The sequence below is a fragment of the Crotalus tigris genome, unplaced genomic scaffold, assembly GCF_016545835.1.
Source record: "Crotalus tigris isolate CLP2741 ecotype Arizona unplaced genomic scaffold, ASM1654583v1 scf7180000023627.613776, whole genome shotgun sequence".
NCBI classification, from domain to species: domain Eukaryota; kingdom Metazoa; phylum Chordata; class Lepidosauria; order Squamata; family Viperidae; genus Crotalus; species Crotalus tigris.
The window spans coordinates 26,563-51,089 of NW_024100088.1; the positions used below are offsets into that span (position 1 = coordinate 26,563).

At 40.9% G+C, this 24,527-nt stretch overlaps 1 protein-coding gene across 1 annotated transcript in view; it reads left to right on the plus strand.

Moving 5' to 3' along the window:
* The window catches only part of LOC120297521 (interleukin-5 receptor subunit alpha-like), a 51,995-nt gene that overhangs the window by 22,662 nt on the left and 4,806 nt on the right, over positions 1-24,527 (plus strand). The window contains exons 2-7 of the mRNA XM_039320242.1: positions 6,252-6,393; positions 6,487-6,659; positions 7,092-7,216; positions 20,057-20,083; positions 21,647-21,776; positions 24,405-24,498. Coding sequence (XP_039176176.1) covers positions 6,252-6,393; positions 6,487-6,659; positions 7,092-7,216; positions 20,057-20,083; positions 21,647-21,776; positions 24,405-24,498 — 691 coding nt within the window. The remainder of the gene's footprint in view (positions 1-6,251; positions 6,394-6,486; positions 6,660-7,091; positions 7,217-20,056; positions 20,084-21,646; positions 21,777-24,404; positions 24,499-24,527) is intronic.

Consider the following 24,527-nt stretch of genomic DNA (forward strand, 5'->3'; position numbering starts at 1 on the left):
TGCTTTAGTTGATGATTTCACTGGTTCGTGTGTCAACTCAGGCGGGGAGTGGCTCCATTGTTTTCCTCGGCGATGTCTTTTCAATATGTCGATCTCTGCTTCCTCTGCCAAGATGTACCATTCCTCAATTTGGTGTGGGTCCCCTAGGGGCAGGCAAGCATCATATAGATCATAATTTAATCTGTCTTTGAAATGGCTAAGGAGGATGTGTTCTGGCCAGTTCAGTTTGCTGGCAATGGCCCGGAATTCTTGTGTATATTCAGCCACCGGGCGTTTGCCTTGCCTCATCATTTTTATCCTTTCGCGGGCTTTGTGATCAGCCAGGGGGTCTTCAAATCATCTTCTCATAGGAGACATGAAACGGTTGAAGTTCCTGAGTTCTGGGGCATTGGAGTCATGCACGTTCACCACCCAATCGGCAGCTGGTCCATCCAGGGCAGATTGCACGATCCGGATGCGGACTTTGTCACTGGGGATGTCCCGCCCATATTCCTCCATGTAGCTGAGGACTTGGGTTAGGAAAAATCCCAAGCGTGTTGGCTCCCCTTTGAATTTCACCTCCAACGGCGGACGTCTTGGAATGGATCGGTGCCTCCGTTGTTGGTGGTAGTGTCTTCCGTCCAGATTGCCATGTGTGGTTTGGTAGGGGGTGGGAACTACTGGATCAGCAGATGTCCCCGGGGCTGCAGGTTCAACTTCCCCCTCGGTGTCTCTCTCTTTGCGGCTCCAGGAGCTGGGGCGGCCGTAGGGCTCAGGATTCTCCTCTCCTAGGGAGCTGAGAGTTCTCTTCATCAGGTCAATAGCTTTCTCTGGGATCCAGTCTGAGTACGGTGCCCAGCTTTCTCCCTCTACACTTGCGTGCAGGGATTTCTCCATCTCCTGCTTCCATTCTGGTTGCTTGGCCCCCCATCTCAGGGTCACCTTTCTTGATTCCTTTCCCCACTCACTTTTCTTTCCAATGCCCATTGACCAGCAAGGCTTGTGGTGCCGTGTCTCCACCACTTCTTCTCCTGAGGAATCTGACCTCTCGGATCCCAACTGGCAAGGTTCCAATTGGGTCAGCGGCTCTCTTTCCAGGGAGTTTTCCTCCTTTCTTGCTCCATTGTCTGACATGGTAATTTTTTGCAAAATCCCCCGGCAAAGGTCTCCCTTCCATGTGGATTAATTTTGCAAGTCCTGTCTAATGTAAGGACCCACCCCACTTTGCCTTTTAAGAAGACAGAACTCTTGGAATAATTCTTCTAACAGGAATCCTTTATTAAGAGAAAATGGTTGCAGGCGTTCTAGACAGGACTTGGGGTCCAAGCTCTCCCATTCAAGGTTTTAAGGGGTTCCCCAGTAGCCCCTCCCAATCACCTTCCTCTTTCAGCGAGTCTCAGGTATTGCATTCCTAACCCCTTTTCTTTACTGCCAGCTGGATGGAGACTTCAAAGAAAACTACATGAAAGGCAATAGCCCCATTCTTATGCTCTTTTGGCAATACACACATTCAGTTCCTTTGAAGTATACCGAAGGAAGTGAGGGCCATAAAGCCCCTTTGTTCACCCCCTTCCCTTCCTCGTATGGCAGAATCCATAGAAGGCGGAAATGGGGTTTTTATAATTGATAACTAGAGATGAAATATAATTGGATTCTGACATATATATATATATATATATATATATATATATATATATATACACACATATACTTAAGTGTGAGCAACTATGTAACAAATAGGAATGAGCAGTGCTCCCAAAATGGCATCTGACACAGTGAGACAAAACCGGGCGTTTCCAACTGCCTCACAAAATGGCGGATGCTATGAAACCAGGGTGGAGGTAGGAGAGATGAGATCCTATAATAGAACTTAGATTGATCTAAGGCAGGGAACTACTACAATTCTTCACCCTTCCAGGCTTTGAAATCGATGTAAACGAGTCACGCCTATCAGCTGTTATCCGTGACTGAGCTCACTGACCTTAAATGAAGCTTCATTCTCTCTGAACGGCAGCCAGAGGAAACAATGGGAAAATAATAAAGTACTTGTCCCCTGCAGCGCTCTCCGAGCATCCTAAGCCATCCGTCTGCTGGCCGAAAGGTCTTCGGCGATGATTTGAAGGCCAATGGACTCAAAATGGCGGCCGTTAGAATGGACCTCCAACCGGGCCCCCGTCAGAAAGGAAGGCCATGTGGCCTCAAAATGGCAGCCGCAAGAAAGACTGTTGTCCTCCACAATGGGAGTAGAAAGACTCAACCTCTGCTTAATTTAAAGAAAAAAAACACCCCCCTCACCTATCTAGAAGGGGTATTGGGAACAAAACTCAGTAGACTGCTGAGTTTGGTGAAAGAAAGCCGCCCTCCCTCCTTTTCTGGAGAGGAATACTACTTCCTCCCCTGATAGAAAGGGAATAAGGGCCAGAAACCCCAGTAATCAGAGTTGTAATTCTCTAATCAACAAGAATCCACCAATGGTTTACAAAATCTAGTCTAACCTGCCATCCAAAAGACCTGAGAGTCAAGCTATCACGTCCTCATGGGCAAAAGACTACGATGAAACTGGGAGGTTCCAGTCAAGGAAGGGCGTGACAACTTGACAACTTAGTCTGATTGGGCAGGAGGACTGAAATAACCCATTGGTGGATTCTTCAGTCATCGTGCTGGAGAAACTACAATATACATTCTATTCAAATAGACATAAGTCTTGGTCTAGAATTGATATGATATGGACATCCCTTGACTTGAAAATGATGATACAAGAGATGGCGATAGAAACTAATGTTTGGGCAGAACACAACCCAATAAAAATGACCTGGAAAGGAACCAAGAAAAAACTAAAATGGTCTTTGAATAAATCCATATTGAAAGAAAAAGAATTTGTACAACTAGCAACAAAGGAAATGGATTTTTTTAAAATAAACAAGAAAGAAGAAACATCCCTTCAAAATGTATGGGACATGGCCAAAGCATATTTTAGAGGCTATAACTTATACCTCTAAAAATAATAAAGAAAAGTAACGATTACAGTTAAATCTGAGAGAAGAACTTAAAAAATTGGAATTAGAGTTACAAATAGACCCACAAAAGAAAATCCTTAAGAAACAAATGGAGATAATAAAACATACATTAAACCTGGCAGAAATGGATATAATCGCACAACAGATTAAACGGACTAAACAGATTTTTTTTGAAAATGCCAATAAGCCAGAGAGATGGTTAGCATATAGATTGAAAAAAGAAAAAAAAAAGAACGATAAATAAGCTACAAGATTCAAAAGGAAAATTACAGTTCCATAATGATGCAATGAAAAAAAATATTAAAGACTACTATGAGATACTTTATAAGGCAGAGGAAGCTCCTTAAGAAAAAAATACAGACATACTTAAAAAAAAAACAGACTTGCCAAAAATCCCAGAGAATATTTGAAATATACTAAATGGGAAAATATCAATGATGGAGATTACAGAAGCTATAAAAAGACAAAAGAAAGATAAGACTCTGGGTCCAGATGGGCCACAGAATTTTATGTAGCATTACAAGATGTATTAAGTCTGACACTGAAAGAATGTGTAACAAAATCTTTTTGGAGACTAAAATACCAAAGTTGTGGACTGAAGCTAATATTACTTTGATAGCCAAAGAAGATACCGACCTTACACACAAAAAAACCTACATACCAATATCGTTATTAAATGTGGATTATAAATTTTTTGCTTCAATCATGGCAAAAAGAATTAAGAATTTTTTGACTGAATTCATACATACAGATCAAAATGGCTTTTTACCTAAGAGACAGATAAAAAATAAGAATGATTTTGGATGTTTTAGAATACTATGAAAACCACCCAGGGAAACAGATGACATTAATATTTCTTGATGCGCAAAAAGCTTTTGACAATTTAAATTGGCAATTTATGTTTCAGCAGCTGATAGAAATGGACTTTGGGAAAAATTATATAAATGCAATTCAAACAATTTACCACAAACAAATGGCTAGAATAATTTTAAATGGAGATTATACATAAACCTTTGATATTAAAAAAGGTACAAGACAGGGATGTCCACTATCCCCACTGTTAATTATACTAATATTGGAGGTACTGACTAGAAATATTAGACAAGACACCGAAATTAAAGGATTGGAGATAAAAGAACAAAAATATAAATTACAAGCCTTTGCGGATGACCTGGATTTTATCTTGGAGGAGCCACTTGAAACAGCTACCAAACTGTTGGAGAAAATAGAAAAGTTTGGAGAAGTGGCAGGTTTGAAAATAAATAGAGAAAAGACTAAAGTATTAACAAAGAACTTAACAGACAAACAGAAAACTCAACTCACAAAAAATACAAACTTACAAATAGTTAAAAAAGTTAAGTATTTAGGAATCTACTTAACAGCAAGATGTATAACATCAGGGCTTTTTTTTTTGTCATAGAATCCCCAGAACGGAGTTCCGGCACCTTTTTTGGATGGAACCTTGTAGGGTAGGCAGGGCGGGTTGTATGACATGTGTGAGTTTCGGCACCTTTTTTTTTTTTTTTACAAAAAAAGCACTGTATAACATTAAAAGAAGACAACTATGAAAGATTGTTGAAACAAATAAAATTGGACTTGGAAAAGTGGAAAAATCTTCAATTGTCACTGTTGGAAAGAACAGCCACAGTGAAAATGAATACTTTACCGAAAATACTCTTCTTATTCCAAATGATTCCTGTAAAATTGGGAAAGTTCTTTTTTGATGACCTAAATGCAACAATATTGAAATTTATTTGGCAAGGAAAGAAAGCATGAATTAAAGTGAAAATGTTACAAGAAGCTAAAGATAGTGGAGGATTTGGACTCCCAGACTGGAGACTATACTATCAAGCACCCATCTTACTATGGCTTAAAGAATGGATAACACTGAGAAATAAAAGACTATTGTACCTAGAGGGGCATGACCTACAAATTGGTTGGCATGTCTTCCTATGGTATGGGAAAAATAAAACACATACTTTCAAAACCACTTTATAAGGAATGTACTTCTTTTAAAATGGGAAAGAATAAAGCAGAAGATTTATATTAAACTACCTGAATGGCTTTCAACAATGGAAGCTTTTGCTTACCCAAATTTAATTAACTATGACAAAGTCGTCACTTATAAAGATAACTTGGACAATGAAGGAAAATTGAAAGATAGACAAGATCTACAACGACAAGGTATTGACTTAGCATGGTGGCCATATTTGCAAATTCAAACGAGACATGGAAAAGATGCAAAGACAATGGGATTTTATAAAGACAGAATTTGACCAAATATTGTTAAAAACAGATGAAAACCTGACTATGGAATAGAAATATTAAACTGACTAAAGCAGTCTCATATAAAGAAAATTTGTATAAAATGTTTTATAGATGGCATATGACACCAGTAAGACTAGCAAATTTTTTTAAAAATACTTTGAATAATTGTTGGAAATGTAAACAAAGGCCAGGCACTTACTACCATATCTGGTGGATATGTCCTAAAGCGAAAAAGTTCTGGCTTAAGATATATACATACATGGCTGGAAAAGATGACTAAAAGACAGATAGAATTCAAACCAGAACTGTTTATGTTAGGAATATTAAGAACTAAATATGAGAAGGAGAATTTTAATATTGCATGTACTGACAGCAGCGAGAATAGTATTTGCCCAGTACTGGAAAAATGAAAATTTACCAACTGAAGAGATTTTAATTAAGAAAATTTTAGAATGTGCAGAAATGGATAGCTTAACCTTAGAGATCAAAGTGAAAGAAGATTCAGTTTATTTTAGAACATGGGAAATTTTTTACCAAACGAACTAGTGAGAAATGAATGTGATATGTTATTTTGAATATATATTAGTAAGAAGAATGATGTGTATTGACCAACCAATACTGTTCATGATTATCATTTATCATATTTACTACAGCTATTTACCATTATATTAATCAGTGTTAATTGAACATATGTACCCGAACAATAATCTGCTTGCTAAAGCTTGAAAATGTTATTCAGGGGTAACCCAATGTTGTTTCCAATCCCGTCCTAACCCCAATCCCGATTCTAACCCTACGCCAAACCTTAATCCCTATCCTGGTCCTAGCCCTTCCCTAACCCTATAAAACTAAATAAAAACTTTTATTTTTTAAAAATGACAGATTTTTATGGAGTTGACTGAAAGGCTTGAAGCTTATATTGATCCTTATATATAAGATAAAACATTGTCTTGAATATTTAACTTCTCAATTTTTACCCATTTCTAGGTATGAATGGAACATCTGTTGAAAACTTTTCCTGTATTGTTCGCTCATATATATTTAAGAATCCTACTATGAATTGTACTTGGAATGCTGGCACAAATGCTCCTTCAGACACCCAGTATTTTATGTACTTAGCTTACCACAAGTAATGCATTTTCATTTAATAAACTAAAAAAATATTCTTGAAAGTATATTGTGTTTGATTGGTTCTTAAATAAAATTTGTTTGGTATAAACAGGGCTACAGATAACGAGTGTCCACATTACATAAGTAATATGCATAGAAGACACATTGGTTGCTACTTCCCTGATGTGATAGTAAATAAATATCGTGTGAATATTACAGTAAACGGATCAAGCACAAAATCTCCAATTCAATCGTATGTTGATGATTTCCGACTTTATAAAAAAGGTGAGAAAAAAAGGGAGAATGTTTATAACTAATAATAATAGAAGCATTTATACTAGATATATTGAAATATGAAGATGGCCAGATATGATATGCCCAGAATTATTCCTTCTGTAAGGGTCCAACATTTCATTTTAAAAAATAGTCTTGCATTCTTTTATGAAGAAAACATACATGGTAATTCATCTTCTGACTTGCAATAAGTAAGAAGTAACAAGGCTTTCATTTTTAAATATTAATTTTCATTGATCTAGAGACTGAAAGAACTAAAAAAAGAAAACCAAATATACCTATCAAATTTGGGCTAAAGAGACTGTGCTCATTTTGTTTATCTCTTCTCTTCTTAAAGTATTTCATTGCTTATACAGTATCTGTGCATATAGACATGATTTCCTAAGTCTTCAACTACTTATAATGCTGGTTATTTCATTCCAGAACAGCTTCAACCTCCCCAAAATATTACTGTGGATTATAAATCACCATTATATTATAGAATCCAATGGGAACCTCCTCCAAGCTCTCGTAAAGTTGGAAGGGAATGCTTTGAGTTCCAAATAAAGGTAAGAGCCAACAAATTGAAAATTCCCTTGCCACACTAATGTCAATTTTTGAGCTAGAAAATGACATCTATTGGAAAACAAATATTTCAAATTTTGAAAAGATTGCCAGATTGTTATTGATTTAAAGAATATAGGAGTGTTATTTCATGGTTTCATACATACCCATACAGACAGGGTAAAAATCCCAGAAATAATTGGATGAAGGGACTCTTATTGTCTCTTCAGTGGTTCTCAACCTATGGTCCGCAGTTACCTGGGGGGCCGCAATGTCATCAGACGGGGTCTGTGAAGGCTTGAAGAAATATTATGATTTAAATCTTAAGTCTTGTGGGTCACTGGCCATGGTTTGTGGCCACAAAAGATATTTAAAGGGGTCCGTGATGAAAAAAAGATTGAGAATCACTGCCCTAGACAGTAGATGGGGTTTTCTTCCCACCAGGCACTCCCAGGGATACAATAGATTAAATTTATTGCCAAGGTGTGTTGGGAAGATTAATCACTCTCTGGTACTAATCAATACAAAGAAGCTTGTATAAATCTGTAATAATTACCAACTAGGCTATGCAAAGCAACTGGAAGCAATGCTTCACAACGCTTTCCTAAGTTGTGTTTGTATGTGTACATCTGCAGACATACCTATTTGCTTTGCTGGTGATTCTGACAGAAGTAGTTTGTGTGTTGAAGGGTTTTCTATGGATTTTATATTGTATTACTTTATTTGAGTATTTGCTAAAGGAGAAAGATGGATCTATAAATCAAATATGGTTGCCTAAACTGTAGGCAAACTGGATGCAGGAGATGGTGATGCAAGAAGGCAAAAATGCTCATCAGAATAGGGTTATCATCAGGTAGCAGACTTGCTTCCATAATTTAGAAAGAGAAGTAATTAAAATAAAAGAGTAATATTTAGGGGGGAAAAGCATAAGTCTGCTCAAAAGATAATTGACCCAATAAAAAAATTAATGCTACTGGGCCTAGAACAAATCAAAGGGAGTAGATGAACAGAAATGTGCACATACACATTTTTCTTTTCAGTTGTGTAGTTAGCAAAGAATTAGATTAATAGGGGAAAGAGTATAGACTAGAGGGAGTGGCTAGTGCTTCTCTAGTACAGGTAGTCCTCGACTTATGACCACAATTGAGCTCACAACTTCTGTTGCTAAGTGAGACAGTTGTTAAGTGAATTTTGTCTCATTTTACAACCTTTCTGGCCACAAATGTTAAGTGAATCACTGCAGTTGTTTAAATTGATAACACAATTGTTAAGTGAATCTGGCTTCCCCATTGACTTTGCTTGTCAGAAAGTCACAAAAGGTGATCACATGACCCTGGTGTTCTGTTTTAGAATCAGAGACATTGAAGCAAGGCAGGAGTAACAAAACACAACTTCTTTATTGAGATCACAAACAGAACAGAATAGCAAACAAAATGGGGCTGGCCCTTTTATACTCCCTTTGCAGGGACAGCATCAGCCTATCAATACAAGGCTAGTCTCCCACCTTGCACATGCTCACAAGGCTGGAGACAGCCTATCTGGTCCCAGGCAACCACACGGTCTGCCCAGGTCTTCTGCAGCCTCCTGAGCCTGCTGAGTCATTCAGCAGGCCTAAGACATAATACCCCTCCCCCTTGGATAAAACAATAAGTGAATACTTACTGTTTTTATAGCAGCATACATACACATGTGTTCAATTAAGCATGTTGTTATTTCTAACACAGTGATGCCTGCATGCAGGCATACCCAGTCATGACATTTCTCATATTTACAAGAATACCACACATTGTTTAATACTATCAAACAAAACACCCCAACTCTTAGTGTGCCTAACTTAGTTCAAGAGAACTATTAAGCCACCCTTACATGCATTCTATATTTTCACAAGACTATTAGGCCTGTCCTGGAATTGACAAGAACCTTACATAGTTTTGTAAATGCTTGGGGGGACCCCTTGCTTGCTCTGATCTTCTTAGAGCTGTTGTGGGCACCTGGCCTGTGAGCTCGCCTGCCAGGCTTGGCAGACCAGGATGTAGATGCCCCCTTGAATCCGGTGACCCTTCATCGTACTGACTGACCAGAGCCTGTAACCCCAGACCAGAGTTCCTTGGTGGGGTGGAATTCCCCGAGTCCACAATGGACCCCTCTTGGAAGCACTGTCCCATGAACCCAAGACCAGCAGATGGAGAAGCCTGTAGTGCCGCTTGACTGGCCAAATCCATAGACCCAGTGCCCGAGTCAGGAGCCGCCTCATAAGCAGAACCCCCTTCTGGAGCCAGTGTATCCCCACTTTCACGGAGAGACTGTGGTCCACAATTGTAATCGTGGTCTTCCTCCCCCCCAGAGCAGAGCCAGGAGCGGAAGTGTTGCAGGGAAGCCTCCAGCGTAGTTGATTGATGTGCCACCTTAACATATGACCATCGTCCAAGGCCACTTTGTATGACAGTGGCCCAGAAAACTTGCGGTCACCCAGAGATGTCCAGGTCCATAGTTTCTTGCCCAGACCAGAACGCCCACCTGTAGTCTCCTAGGTGCCCGTGGCTGTGACACCTGTGAAGCCACCCGGTCTAGGTGCGACCTGTCCAGTTTGGTAATAAGTCTGCGACCCCAGCAGAGTTCAGCTGGGCTCTTCCCAGTGGCAGTACAAGGTATGATGCGGTGGCAAAGAAGAAAGTCACCTAACCTGTGATGCCAGTTGCCGTGAGTGATTCTCTTTAAAACATCTTTAGTAGTATGCACAATAGTATGCACCATACGCTCAGCCTGGCCATTGGAAGCTGGGTGGAACGGTGCAGATGTGGCATGCCAGATCATGTTGGCTTGAAGAAAAGCCTGAAACTCAGAAGACATGAATTGGGGTCCATTGTCGGAGACAAGGACGTCTGGAAGACCATGTGACGTGAAGATTCCTCTCAGCACCTGGATGGTTCTAGCAGTAGTAGTGGAGGAGACAGGAACAACCTCTAGCCACTTGGAATGGCTGTCCACAAGGAGAAGGAAGAATTGCCCCTGAAAGGACCCAGGGTAGTCGATATTTACCCTCAACCATGGAGTATGTGTCTCCTCCCACCTATGTACAGAGGCCTGAGGCATTTCAGGCCTTGACTGTTGGCACACTTGGCACCCATGAACCTGGGTCTCGATCTCTTTATCGAGCCCAGGCTACTATAGATGGCTATGCACAAGCGCCTTCATCCGGACAATTCCGGGATGACCTTCATGTAAAGATTGCAAGACTCTAGTCCTCAATGAGGCTGGGATGACTACCCTGCTTTCCCACAGGACACACCCCTTGAAGGTGGAAAGCTCGTGTTTCCTCTGCCAGAAACTCTGGAATTCTGAGCTTGGACACATGTCGGGCCATCCGACAACACCCATGTCAGCACGCGTGTAAGTGTGTGATGAGTGGCAGTTTCTGCAGCCAAGTCCCTAGCATTGAGGGAAGATTCAGGCAATTCCTGAATTGAGAGAATGAGAAGAGCAGGAGCAGGATCTGCCTCTAGAGGTAATCTGCTGAGGCCATCTGCATGGCCCATTTCTTTACCTGGTTTGTAGACCAGAGTATAATCATATGCTGACAGGAAAATTGACCATCTCAGCATTCTAGGGATATTATATGAGGGGTTTGTTTGTTGTTGTAAACAATCCCAGCAGAGGCTTATGGTCTGTGTAGACTGTGAAATGTCAGCCATATAAGAAATCATGGAATTTCTTTATGCCAACCACTATTGCCAAGGCTTCTCTGTCAATCTGCACGTAATTACGCTCTGCAGATGAGAGAGTTCTGGAGTAGTAGGCCACAGGGACTTGTGTCCCATCAGCCTTGAGGTGGCTCAGGCAAGCCCCAATCCCATAAGGGAATGCATCACAGGCTATGCATACAGGAATTGCTCACTGAAATGAGCTAATACAGCATTTGAGGAAAGCAAGGCCTTGACCTCTGAAAAGCTCTTTTCATGGACTTGTGTCCACTCCCAAGGAGCCTGTTTATCCAAGAACTGGTGAAATGGGTCAGCCACTGCGGCCTTGTGAGGTAGAAATGCATAGTAAAAGTTTAAGAGTCCCAGAAAAGCCTGAAGTTCGCTTTTGGACTTGGGACTTGGGCCTACTGAATTGCTTTGAGCTTGGATCCGGCAGGATGGATGCCTTCAGCATCAATACGGAACCCCAGAAATTCAGTGGAGGTAACTCCAATCTCACATTCAGCTTCAGCCCTGCTTGGCAGAAACGCAGCAAGACAGCCCTCAGCCTTTCAGCTAAGTTCCCAGATGACTCCCCAGCAATGAGGACGTCATCAAAGTAGGGACAGACCCCAGGAATACCACAGAGTGTTTGCTCCATCACACTCTGGAATATTCCAGGGGCCACATTAACCCCAAACTGCAGTTACTTTTTACCTTAAAGGCTCCCCGGTGCGTCACAATTGTTTCGGCCTCAGCCATTGCCTCATCAACAGGTAGCTGTTGATAGGCCTGAGCCAAATCAAGCTTTGCAAAGATTTGCCCCCCCTTGAGTGAGGCCAGAATGTGGCTCACCACAGGCACTGGGTAGGCATGCTGCTGCAATGCCTTATTTAGTGTACATTTATAGTCTGCACAAATTTGGACTTCTCCATTGGCCTTCAGTGGCGTGACTATAGGGGTTTCCCATGGACTAGAGTCCACAGGTTCTAAGATGCCCTGCTGGAGCAGCTTGTCCAGCTCTGCATCTATTTTGTTCTTTAGGGCAAAAGGCACCCTTCGGGGCTTGATCCTGATGGGTGTGATGGCTGGGTCTAAATGTAAAGCAATAGGAGGCCACTTGTATGAGCCAAGCTCTGAACTGAACATATGAGTAAACTCCTTGCAAACTTCTGCAAGGCCTGATGTTTGCAAATTGTGAAGTCCAGTCACTTGAATCCCAAGGGCCTCGAACCAATCGAGTCCAATAAGATTTGTATGATCACCCCCAACTACCACCACATCTAGCAGCCCTTCAAAACTCCTACGCTGCACCTTGAGCATGGCCTTCACGCTGACTCTGGAATTCTGGAAGTCAGTAAGGATTAAATTTGAAGGCCTGAGTTTAACTTGTAGGCCACTTCTGCTGCAAACCTTATTAAAGGTGTCTAAGGAAATGATCCATAGAGCGGACCCTGTGTCCAATTCCATCGACAAGGGAACCCCTTGCAACTTCACGTCAATGTGAAGCTTCTTTTTAAGTGGCCTATGAATCGCGGTTTTGAAAACACCTCTACGTGATGTGCAGAAGCCCACCCTATTTTGGCTGGGGACCTTGGTACCTTTCAGAAGCAATTCTTCTGGAGACCGGTTCTTCTGGTGACCCAAACAGATGGAGGCAATGTGGCCTTGCCTGCCACATGCCCAGCAGATAGGGAGCAGAACCGGCAGTCAAAGCACTTGTGACAACCTCCACACCCAAAACACCAAGGGACTGAAGTTGTCTGCTGTCTATCTTCCTGAGGCCTTCTTCCTGCTTGCTGCTGAAGCCTGTCTACCTCCATCTCTGGCTCCTCTTCGGAATTCTCCCGAGCGACCTCTTGATGGACAGTACTAGGCATTGGAGGGTTCTTGGTAAGCCTCAAGGCCTTCACCGCTCTGCCCACTGCTTCTTCAGCTGCAATCTCTCTTAACGCATTTTGGAATGACACATCTTATTTTTGCAAAAAGTTTCTGTTGCAGCTCACGACTCTGAAGCCCACAAACTAAACGATCCAGGAGCCTCTCTTCTAGATCCTTGAACACACAAGGCCTAGCTGCTTGTCTTAAGGCAGCAACAAAGTCCGCAGCAGACTCAGCAGGCCTCTGATCCCTCTGCTCGAAGGCGTGCCTCCATGCAATTACTGAGTGTTTGGGTTCAAAGTGATCTCGCAGCATACTCTTTAAGTCAGCATACACAATTGATTCCAGTGGTGCTGGGACTACAAGATTCTCTGTAATATCGAAAGTCTCTTGCCCACAGACATATAGCAATGTAGCAGGTTTAAGGCTATCTTCTTGGATCTTGTTTACTCGAAAGTAATTCTCTACTCAAGCCGCATAGGAGCTCCAGTGCTCAGGGTGAGAAGTATCAAATTCCGATAGACGGCCTAGCTTTGACATTGTTACAGCCTGAAGCCCCTTCAATGCCTCTTGCTGCAAGTTATGAGAAGGGGTCCCACGAAGCCAAGCTCACCTCCAGGCTCACCTCGTACTAGCAGGCAATCACTTCCTCTGGACGCCGAACTTCCCAGCGCTTCAGGCCTCCTCTGGTAAATCAGCCTAGATTCTCCTGTTGTTCTTCTTGCAGCCTATCCCACCTTCGTCACCAATGTTCTGTTTTAGAATCAGAGACATTGAAGCAAGGTAGGAGTAACAAAACACAACTTCTTTATTGAGATCACAAACAGAACAGAAAACAAAAGGGCTGGCCCTTTTATACTCCCTTTGCAGGGACAGCATCAGCCTATCAATGCAAGGCTAGTCTCCCACCTTGCACATGCTCACAAGGTGGAGACATGGTCTGCCGGGGCCTTCTGCAGCCTCCTGAGCCTGCTGAGTCATTCAGCAGGCCAAGGACATAACACCTGGGACACTGCGACCATCATAAATATGAGTCGGTTGCCAAGTGTTTGCATTTTGATCATGTGATCATGGAGATATTGCAATGGTCATAAGTGTAAAAAACAGTCATAAGTCACTTTTTTCAGTAGTGTTGTAAGGACCCACCCCACTTTGCATCTTAAGAAGACAGAACTCTTGGAATAATTCTTCCAACAGGAATCCTTTATTAAGAGAAGTGGTTGCAGGCATGCTAGACAGGACTTGGGGTTCAAGCTCTTCCATTCAAGGTTTTAAGGGGTTCCCCAGTAGTCCCACCCAATCAACCCCCCTTCCAGTGATAGTTTCAAGTATCACAATTCCACCCCTTTTCTTCTTTCTTCCGTCTGGATGGAGACTTCAGATAACTACATGAAAGGCAAATACTCTCCTTTGGTATGCTAACACTTCGAGGTTACAATAAACACACATTCAACATTCAGCCCTTTGAAGTGTACTGAAGGAAGTGAGGGCCATAAAGCCCCTTTGTTCTCCCCCTTCTCTCCCTCTTATGGCAGAATCCAGAGATGGAAGAATTGGGAGTTTCTATATTTGATAATTAAAGATGAAATATAATTGGATTCTGACATCCGGCCCCTCTTAACAATAAGAGAGATCCACCTGAAAGAAAACACAAGTATAAAATTTAGTCAGGCTTGTTAGGATACTCTGTGTGAAACTTCTTCAATAGCTTCGGGGCTCTGACATGACGTTTATGGACCCACTCATTTTGTGAGGCAGGGAGGTGTTTCCAGGCAACTAGGTACTGAGTTGCCCCATGATATCTCCTAGAATCCAGGACTTCCTTTATTTCGAAGTGTTGTTCACCCTCCACCATGAGTGGAGGTGGTGGTGGGGGGATTTTTGGCCGTAGATGTGACTGATGCTCTCTTTTCAGCAAGCTGCAATGAAAAATTGGGTGTATTTGCCTGAGGTTTTTGGGTAATTCCAATTCTACTGTTACTGGATTTATGATTCTTTTAATTGGAAAAGGTCCTATATATTTTGGTCCAAGTTTTTTACAGGGCTGTAGGGACTTTAGGTATTTTGTAGATAAGTACACCATTTCTCCTATAATGAATGGTGTAGGCTCAACCCTTTTTTTATCGGCTTGTGCTTTGTATGCCCGCCTAGCTTCATCTAGTGATTTTCTGACTATTGGCCAGGTGTTTTGTAGGTTTTCCATCCATTCTTTCAGTGAAGGGATCGTTGGTTCTTTTGGGGTTAACTCTGGCATAGGGTTGAAACTTTGACCGTTGGCTATTTGAAAAGGAGTGTAGCCTGTGCTGGAGTGGACTGCATTATTGTAGGCAACTTCTGCAAAAGGAGTAAGTCCGTCCAATCACTCTGTTGGAAATTTAAAAAACATCTCAAATATTGCTCAAGTACCGACTGGCAGCGTTCCGCTTGTCCATCTCCTTGAGGGTGGTGGCTAGATGTCAATCCCTGAGTGGTCCCTAAGAGGGATAAAAATTCCTTCCAAAATGCAGACGTAAATTGCACTCCCCTATCAGAGATGATGCGTTGGGGTGCCCCGTGCAATCTGTAAATGTGCTGGATGAAAAGTTTTGCTAAGGCCTTTGCAGTGGGAATTTTTTGGCAAGGGATAAAGTGCACCTGTTTGGAAAATAGGTCCGTGACTGTCCAGATAACAGTATTCCCATTGCTTTCAGGCAATTCCACTATAAAATCCATGGCTATTTCCCTCCAGGGGGCTGAGGGACTTGCCACTGGTTGTAACAGCCCTGGCGACAACATGCACACAGCTTAACTTTCTATGTCCTTTTTTATTGATGGCCACCAAAATTGCCGTTTAATTAAGTGTAAAGTTTTTACAAATCCAAAATGCCCTGCTGATTTTGTGTCATGGCAAAGGTGCATGAAAGTTAGTCTTTGAGTTGTTGGTATATATAACTTTTCCCCTACCCAAGGCAACCCGTCTCTCATTGTGCACACATTTTGTTTTTCTGGAACCAGTCATCTGTTTCCAAACTTTTTCTGAATTCAATCCCAGTTTGGCTGTCCAGTTGTGGTTTTATTTTGGCTTGGGTTCTTGTGGTTACTGGTGCTGCCAGTTGTGACTCTGCCATTATTGGTCTAGAGTCTGTGGTTCGTGCGCTGTTATATTGAGGCATGCGAGATAGTGCATCTGCCAGGAAGTTCTTTCTTCCTGGTAAATGTTTGAGCTTAAATTGGAATTGGTGAAAATGCTGGGACCAGCGGACTTGTTTGGGATTGAGTTTCCTGGAAGTTTTCAGGGCTTCTAAATTTTTGTGATCAGTCCACACCTGGAAGGGGATTTTGTTGCCTTCCAGGAACTGTCGCCACGTGAGTAATGCCCAACGTATCCCATAAGCCTCCTTCTCCCATACGGGCCAGCGCTGTTCTGTTTCCGTGAGTTTCTTGGATGTATATGCACAGGGTTGCAATACTGTATCATCATTTTCTTGTAATAGCACAGCCCCCACTGCCACATCACTTGCATCTGCCTGTATTATGAAGGGCTTGTCCATGTCTGGGTGCCTTAGTACTGGTTCGGCAGAAAAAAGTCTCTTTAGTCTCTCAAACGCTGCTTGGCACTCCATTGTCCATGTTAGTGGCTGGCTAGGTTTTACTGAGGATGTTCCCTTCGTTTTTAGTAAGTTAGTGAGGGGCAAGGCTATCTGTGCAAATGAGGGGATGAATTGGCGGTAAAAATTTGCAAAGCCCAGGAAACTTTGTAGTTGCTTTCTTGTGCGGGGTGGTGCCCAATTTAGTACTGCTTTGACCTTCTCCGGGTCCATTTCAATGCCCTGTGGGGATATGCGATAGCCTAGGTAGTCTATCCTTTCCTGGTGGAATTCGCATTTTGAGAGTTTGGCATATAGGTGAGCGGCTCGCAGCTTCTTTAAAACCGCTCTGACAAGTTTGACGTGTTCTTCTTTTGTTTCAGTAAAGATAAGAATGTCGTCCAAGTAAACAAGGACCCCCTTAAACAGGTGCTCCCTTAGAACGTCATTGATTAATTGCATAAAGACTGCAGGGCCCCCTTGTAATCCAAATGGCAAGACTTTGAATTGATAGCACCCCATGGGGCAGTTAAATGCAGTCTTCCATTCGTCCCCTTCCTTGATTCTCACGCGATAGTAAGCTTCCCTTAAGTCTAGTTTAGAAAAAATTTTCCCTTTCGATAGGTGTGACAGCATGTCTTTCATGAGGGGCAGCGGGTATAGGTTGCTTTCACTGATTGTATTCAGGGCCCTATAATCCACGCATAAACGTAAAGAGCCATCCTTCTTCTCTCTAAAAAGGACCGGGGCAGCCACTTTAGGCTTGGCTGGCTCAATGAAACCTCTCTCCAGGTTTTTTTTTATAAATCTTTCCATTTCCTCCTTCTCCTTTGGGCTCATGGAGTATAATCTGGGCTTCGGGAGTTTTGCCCCAGGCTTGAATTCAATGGTACAGTCTGTGGGTCGGTGGGGGGGGAAGCTCATTCGCCCTCTCCTCACTGAAGACTTCAGCAAGGTCCCTATATTCCTCTGGTATTTCTGTTAATCTTTTTTCCTCTCCTATGGATGCTTTTTCTATTCTTGATTCTGGTAGCCTCCCTTGGGGTTTTAAGTCCATAGGGTCCCCCTTCGGGAATTTGATTTCTGTCGTCCTCCAATTTACCCAGGGGTTCCATTTTTTCAACCATTCCATCCCTAGAATCATTGGGCATTCCATACCTGGGGTCACCACAAACGTTAAGTCCTCTTCATGGTTGCCCAGGGAGAGGTGTATTGGCAGAGTGGCTAGGGTAGCTGGCACCCCCCCTGCTATGGATCCATCTAGCTGGCCAAATGAGATTGGTTGTTCCAGTCTCCTGGATGGGATGCCCAGATTCCCCACTAGTGTTGGGCTAATAAGGCAGCGGGTGCAGCCAGAGTCTATTAAGGCTTTCACCTTCACAGCTTCGGGCATGGGGGGGATTAATATAGTCACTGTTTTGAAGATGGGTGTGATGCATCCACTTACCAGGGGTTCGCCCTCCGAGCTGTCATCTGAGGCATCCACCGTCCCTGTGGTGTAGGCTGGAGTTCTTTCCCCTTGGTGAGCAGAGGTGGGGGTTTCTGCAATTTCCATCATTCTCATGGCTGTTTCTTTTGGCTTAGCTGAATACTCTCTGGGTTTGTTGATTGGGGATCTGTCTGGGTTGTGCTGGGGGGCCTTTGAGCGGCATTCTACAGCTCGATGCCCTTCTCTTCCGCACTTGAAACACCCCATTTGCTTCTTGGCTGTATCCGATGATTTCACCGGTTGGTGTGTCAGCTCAGGCGGGGGGCGGCTCCATTGTTTTCTTCGGCGGTGCCTCTTCAATATGTCGATCTCTGCTTCCTCTGCCAAGACGTACCATTCCTCAAGTCGATGTGGGTCCCCTCGGGGCAGGCAAGCATCATATAGATCATAGTTTAGTCCGTCTTTGAAATGGCCAAGGAGGATGTCTTCTGGCCAATTCAGTTTGCTGCCAATGGCCCGGAATTCTTGTGTATACTCAGCCACTGGGCGTTTGCCCTGCCTCATCGTTGTTATTCTTTCACGGGCTTTGCGATCAGCCAGGGGGTCTTCAAATCGTCTTCTCAAAGAGGACATGAAACGGTTGAAGTTACTGAGTTCTGGGGCATTGGAGTCATGCAAGTTCACTACCCAATCCGCAGCTGGTCCATCCAGGGCAGATTGCACGATCCGGATGCGGGCTTTGTCGCTGGGAATGTCCTGCCCATATTCCTCCATGTAGCTGAGGACTTGGGTTAGGAAAAACCCCAAGCGTGTTGGCTCCCCTTTGAATTTCACCTCCAACGGTGGACGTCTTGGAATGGATCGGTGCCTCCGTTGTGGGTGGTAGTGTCTTCCGTCCAGATTGCCATCTGTGGTCCGGTAGGGGGTGGGGGCTCCTGGATCAGTAGATGTCCCTGGGGTTGCAGGTTCCACGTCCCCCTCGGTGTCTCTCCCTTTGTGGCTCCAGGAACTGGGGCGGCCGTAGGGCTCAGTATTCTCCTCTCCTAGGGAGCTGAGAGTTCTCTTCATCAGGTCAATAGCTTTCTCTAGGATCCAGTCTGAGTACGGTGCCCAGCTTCCTCCCTCTTCACTTGCGTGCAGGGATTTCTCCATCTCCTGCTTCCATTCTGGTTGCTTGGTCCCCCATCTCAGGGTCACCTTTCTTGATTCCTTTCCCCACTCACTTTTCTTTCCAACGCCCATCGACCAGCGAGGCTTGTGGTCCTGTGTCTCCACCACTTCTTCTCCTGAGGAATCTGGCCTCTCGGATTCCAACATCTGGCAAGGTTCCAACTGGGTCAGCGGCTCTCTTTCCAGGGAGTTTTCCCCCTCTCTTGCTTCATTGTCTGACATGGTAAATTTTTGCAAAATCCCCCGGCAAGGGTCTCCCTTCCAGGTGGATTAATTTTGCAAGTCCTGTCTAATGTAAGGACCCACCCCACTTTGCATCTTAAGAAGACAGAACTCTTGGAATAATTCTTCCAACAGGAATCCTTTATTAAGAGAAAATGGTTGCAGGCATGCTAGACAGGACTTGGGGTTCAAGCTCTTCCATTCAAGGTTTTAAGGGGTTCCCCAGTAGTCCCACCCAATCAACCCCCCTTCCAGTGATAGTTTCAAGTATCACAATTCCACCCCTTTTCTTCTTTCTTCCGTCTGGATGGAGACTTCAGATAACTACATGAAAGGCAAATACTCTCCTTTGGTATGCTAACACTTCGAGGTTACAATAAACACACATTCAACATTCAGCCCTTTGAAGTGTACTGAAGGAAGTGAGGGCCATAAAGCCCCTTTGTTCTCCCCCTTCTCTCCCTCTTATGGCAGAATCCAGAGATGGCAGAATTGGGAGTTTCTATATTTGATAATTAAAGATGAAATATAATTGGATTCTGACAGGTATTGTAACTTTTAATGGTCACTAAATGAACTGTTGTAAGTCAAAGATTACCTATACAATATTTGTAAGAAATGAGGACAAAATTGAATGATAATTGGTTCAGAGATTCAATGTAGGAATGTCTCCAAAGAAATGTTTCCTATAATGTAACATAAATAATAGTGTTTAAAGGGACAGTAAATAAATACTGTCCCAACAGTATCCTTCCCAACACCTTCTTTTCACTGAAGACTGTTTGACCATTATTATAATTATTATAAACAACTGACTGTGGGAAATGTATTCCAGTTTGGAAAAGGACAAAATTACCAATACTAGTAACTATTTTATTTTCCCCCTTTATTTTCAAGGATGAATGCAGGAATACAGTCATGAATGTAAGTGTTGTCATGTAATAAATTGCCATTTGTTTCATCATCTCATTCTGTCTAGATTAGCTATTACTATTCAGATTGGATCCAAAACTGAAAATTTTTCCAGGAGCTCTAAATATGAAGAGACACAGGAATAAATTGATAGTTGGGCAGAATTCCATTCTTCATCAGAAATATTTTTATAAATAAAAGTAGGCATTGGAAACTGCTGCTAAGGAAGGGAGAAATTGACATCCAGGTCTTAAAATTAGGTGGTCACAGTGATATATAGTTCATAAGGTGACCAACATTTTTACAATGAAAAGGAGGACACAAATAAATTGAAGAAAAAAATATCGCAAATAAAAGAAACATTTTATTCATTGCAACAATAATACAGACAACTTGCATGTGCAAAGTTTGCCGACTGGGTGTTTTGGCACGCTCAGCAGCAATTCCTATTGGCTTTCAAATGCCAATAGTGGGAGTAGCACAGCACATGCAAAAGTTGAAAAAAAAACCATCAAAAAATGGTGCCGGAATGCCATTCTAAGCGTTCTATGAGAAAAAAAAAGCCCTACAGATTAGTCTTCAACTATCAAAAAGGAGGACATGTAGGAGGACACTTTTTGAGGGAGGACAGAACTTACAAAAGGAGGACTGTCTCCCTAAAGGAGGATGGTTGGTCACCTTATAGTTCAAGATCAGTTATTTTCTTCATACAGAAAAACAGATATTATGCTCTTCATACAGAAGGAATCAAGTTTAATCCAAGAAAATCATATATAGTATAAAAAGCAACCATCAGGCCACTTAGGTGCTGGACTTCTAAATTTTGTAAGTAATTCAGAGTCTTCTACACTCAGTTTTTTTTAAAAAAAAGTGTTCTCCACAGGCACAGCAATGAAGTGTCCTTCCTTGTTTGTATGGCATTTCTGGGAATATATGAATGTGCACTGTTAAATTAGGAAAATTTGTACCTTAAACCTGGAAGATTGAAGATATTTAGACACCTTCTAAATCTATACTTTAACTGTTGGTTTATTGATTGATTTTGGAGATGAATACTGAGTTTACTTTTTGTCCGATCAATTGGGAGCAAAACAGAAAACCCTTGCATTTTGTCCAAGTGGAACTGTGATAATTTTTAACAAATTCTCCAGAATGCACTAATCTTAGACCACAGGACTTATCAGAGTACAAAACTGACTCTGATAAGTCAAAGTAATAATGCTATTCCTTCATCTTTTCTTGCATAAGGGGCACAAACAGGGCAGTTGTTAATTTTTTTCTTGTGATATCAAGAATCTACAGAGATGAAAGTTTTTAATCTCATATTCTAAAATTCAATAGCAGAAGTAAAGAACAGTTTGTTTTCTTTGCATAATTCAATTTTAAAAAAATATTGCACAGCCACAAGGAAATGGAAGCAAGGTTTGAAATTAAACAATTAGTTTTTACAATAATTCTTTTCATTAATAAGCAAAACAATAACTATAACGTGATTGATTCAAGATAAAGTATATTTTTATATTGAACATTATTTCATCAAGCAAAAATTTAAATAGATAAATATTTTGTTTTTAGGTAACAGGAAAAACATACTTCAATTTTGCAAAGCCTGCAAAATATATCTTGAGAATTCGCACAATTGGACACACTGTGTGTACAATTTCAAAAGAAATGAATGGAGAATGGAGCGAACCTATTGAGTTTGGTAATTTTATTTTTTCCTTAATTATTTTTCCTACTTGATGCTAACATTCCTTCTAATAGTCAGCTGGTGGTTAAGAGCTTCCTACTATCAAAATGATTATTGAAAAATAAGATAATATTAATATATTTAGTTAATTCTCCAAAATACTTTGGTAACAAGATTTTTAAAAATTCTGGGACCTAACTCAAAGTTTTTAGAGTCTCAGACTGTGAATTCTACTTTTAATGCAAGCAATCTTAGAGTAGATATAATAAATTTAAATTCTCCAAACATAAAAAATCCTATTTCTGCTACTATATTGAAGAATTGTAATAAATAAGTTATTACAGTTTAAATATGTTTATGTGAATAAAATTCCAATTTAAAGTCAAAAAATTAAAACATGGTAACAGCCTATTCCACTACCATGGGTCATTTGGTAACAATTATTATTGTGTTTCACTAAGATGTTAAAATACATAAGATATTAATAGAATGTGAAAATTAATACTTGATTTGGGAGACTCAAAATACCATATAACTAAAATGTATAATAGCTTATTAAATTTAGATTTAGATTATTATATCTTAACTGGGTTACAGAATGTGATTGTAGGAGAAGAGAAGGCACAGCTGGAAGGCAGAGTAAACACGTCATAGTATGTAGTCCTTGTGTTGCCACAAAAGATCCAATTCCAGTCCCTCATGAATTCCATTGACCCTTATCTAGTGCCAACTTAACACTGAACGTTAGTTGACAAAGACTAGTGCTGTGAACTTAACAAACACTCCTGGTTATTTGCTCCTGACACTGATATTTGAATAGAATTGGAAACAAATAAATCCATACTGGCATAAACCATTGGGACTAATTTGAAATTAATTCATAACAGATATTTCATAGATGCTCGTTCATAGTAAAACTGACACATCTGACAAATATTTTTCACCAAAACATTGGAGCAAGAATAGGTGAATAGTACCTATAGTATCTGTGGTGGCAAGATAATTGTAAAGCGATATATTTGTAAGAACCAATGCTATCACAAAACCAAAGATTGTTATAAATGCACAATTAGCATGGTTAAATCTATTTCTTGAATATACCACTGAAACACATTGGAACTATGATTACACTCTTATTATCAGCATGTACAGTATAGAGACCCAGTTTGGTACACTGGTTAAGGCACTAGGCTAGAAACCAAGAGATTGTAAGTTTTTTCTCACTTTAGGCACAAAGCCAGCAAGGCAACAGCAAATCACTTCCAAAATCTCGTCAAGAAAACTGCAGGGACATGTTCAGGCAGTTGCCTGGAGTTGAGATTGACTCAAAGACATCAAATATAATACAGTATATAGTTAAAATAGTGATTGGTAAATTCTGGTAAAGATTAGTAGTGTTATCATTTGAAATATGGTATAATAAAATTTGGACCCCTAACTCCTTTTGAAAAAATTAAAATTAACTTTAAAAATGAAATCTAATGACCAGTATAATATGAGCTTGAATGTGCACATACGCACAGAGACAAAATAACAGAAAAATATGAAAACCATGACATTCCATTTGTTTCTGGCATCTTTAGTTTGTGATGTAATGTTATTTTGTTCATTCATATGATAATCACTTCTAATGCCAAAGAGATATTTGCTGTATCTCATCATAATAAACAATAATAAAATTATTTTATTTTTAAATACTAATTATCTCAATAAAATCAAATTACTCTTCCTCCCTTCACGAATATTCCCAATTCCTTATCAACTTTATTCTGAAGATAATGGATGTGAAAGTCAAAGATTCATTTTTAAAAATACTTTTTACATTCTTTGATGGTAGCAGAACAACAAGATTGGTTTTGCCGTTTTCATAGATCCAAAATGACATCCACATTGAAAGTCACCAGCTAGCCAGAGATGGAGAACTATGGCCCTTTTATGACTTGTTGACTTCAACTCCCAGAACGATTAAATAAGAAAGCTCTAATTTCAAAATTCTCCTTTTGGATTATTAGTTTTTCTCTTAAGTTTTAATGATGCTTTGAGTTTGAGACAAGGTGATTGGATTGCTAAAAACGGAGGGAGAAAAACCAATCTAGATTATATTACTGCTAAAGCCAGTTTCAAAACAAAATTTAAAGCATTCCCTTCTCCAAAATCTGCTGCCACCCCCAAGTTCACAGCAGATTTGAAGAGCTAAATTTATTTTCTCCACTGAAGGATCATTTTAATGAGAAATTTCCTATGAAATATCTGATACAGCTTGGCTGAAAACATGAAAATGAATACATTTGTAATTCTTTTTAGTGTTCACTTGCCTTTGTTAGATGAGCACCTAATTTTGCTCTTCTAAAAAAAATTAGCGGCCAATATGTACATGATTTCCTAAAGAGAAATGTACAAATCTGTATTTGTTCAATTTGTTTTCTTTTCCTGCTAATACTATATTTATATATAGCTATATTAAAAATTATTTCATTAACTATCATATTAAAATAATGATACATTTAGGGTCAAAGGTTTCTGTTGGCTTTTTCTTTTTTTCCCTACCAAAAGAAAGGGCTGCTTCTTCATTGTAATTTTGTGTGTCTGAATATCTCTTTATGTAAATCAGTGTAAGAATACTAAACCCTGCTATTGTTTCAGGTACTGATCCTGATACATTTCCTACACTGCCTTTAGTCTTTGCTGCACTTGGAACCATGCTAATAATTATGCTCTTGACTTTGATTTGTAAAAGGTAAAATTTAATAATTTTTCATTGTTACG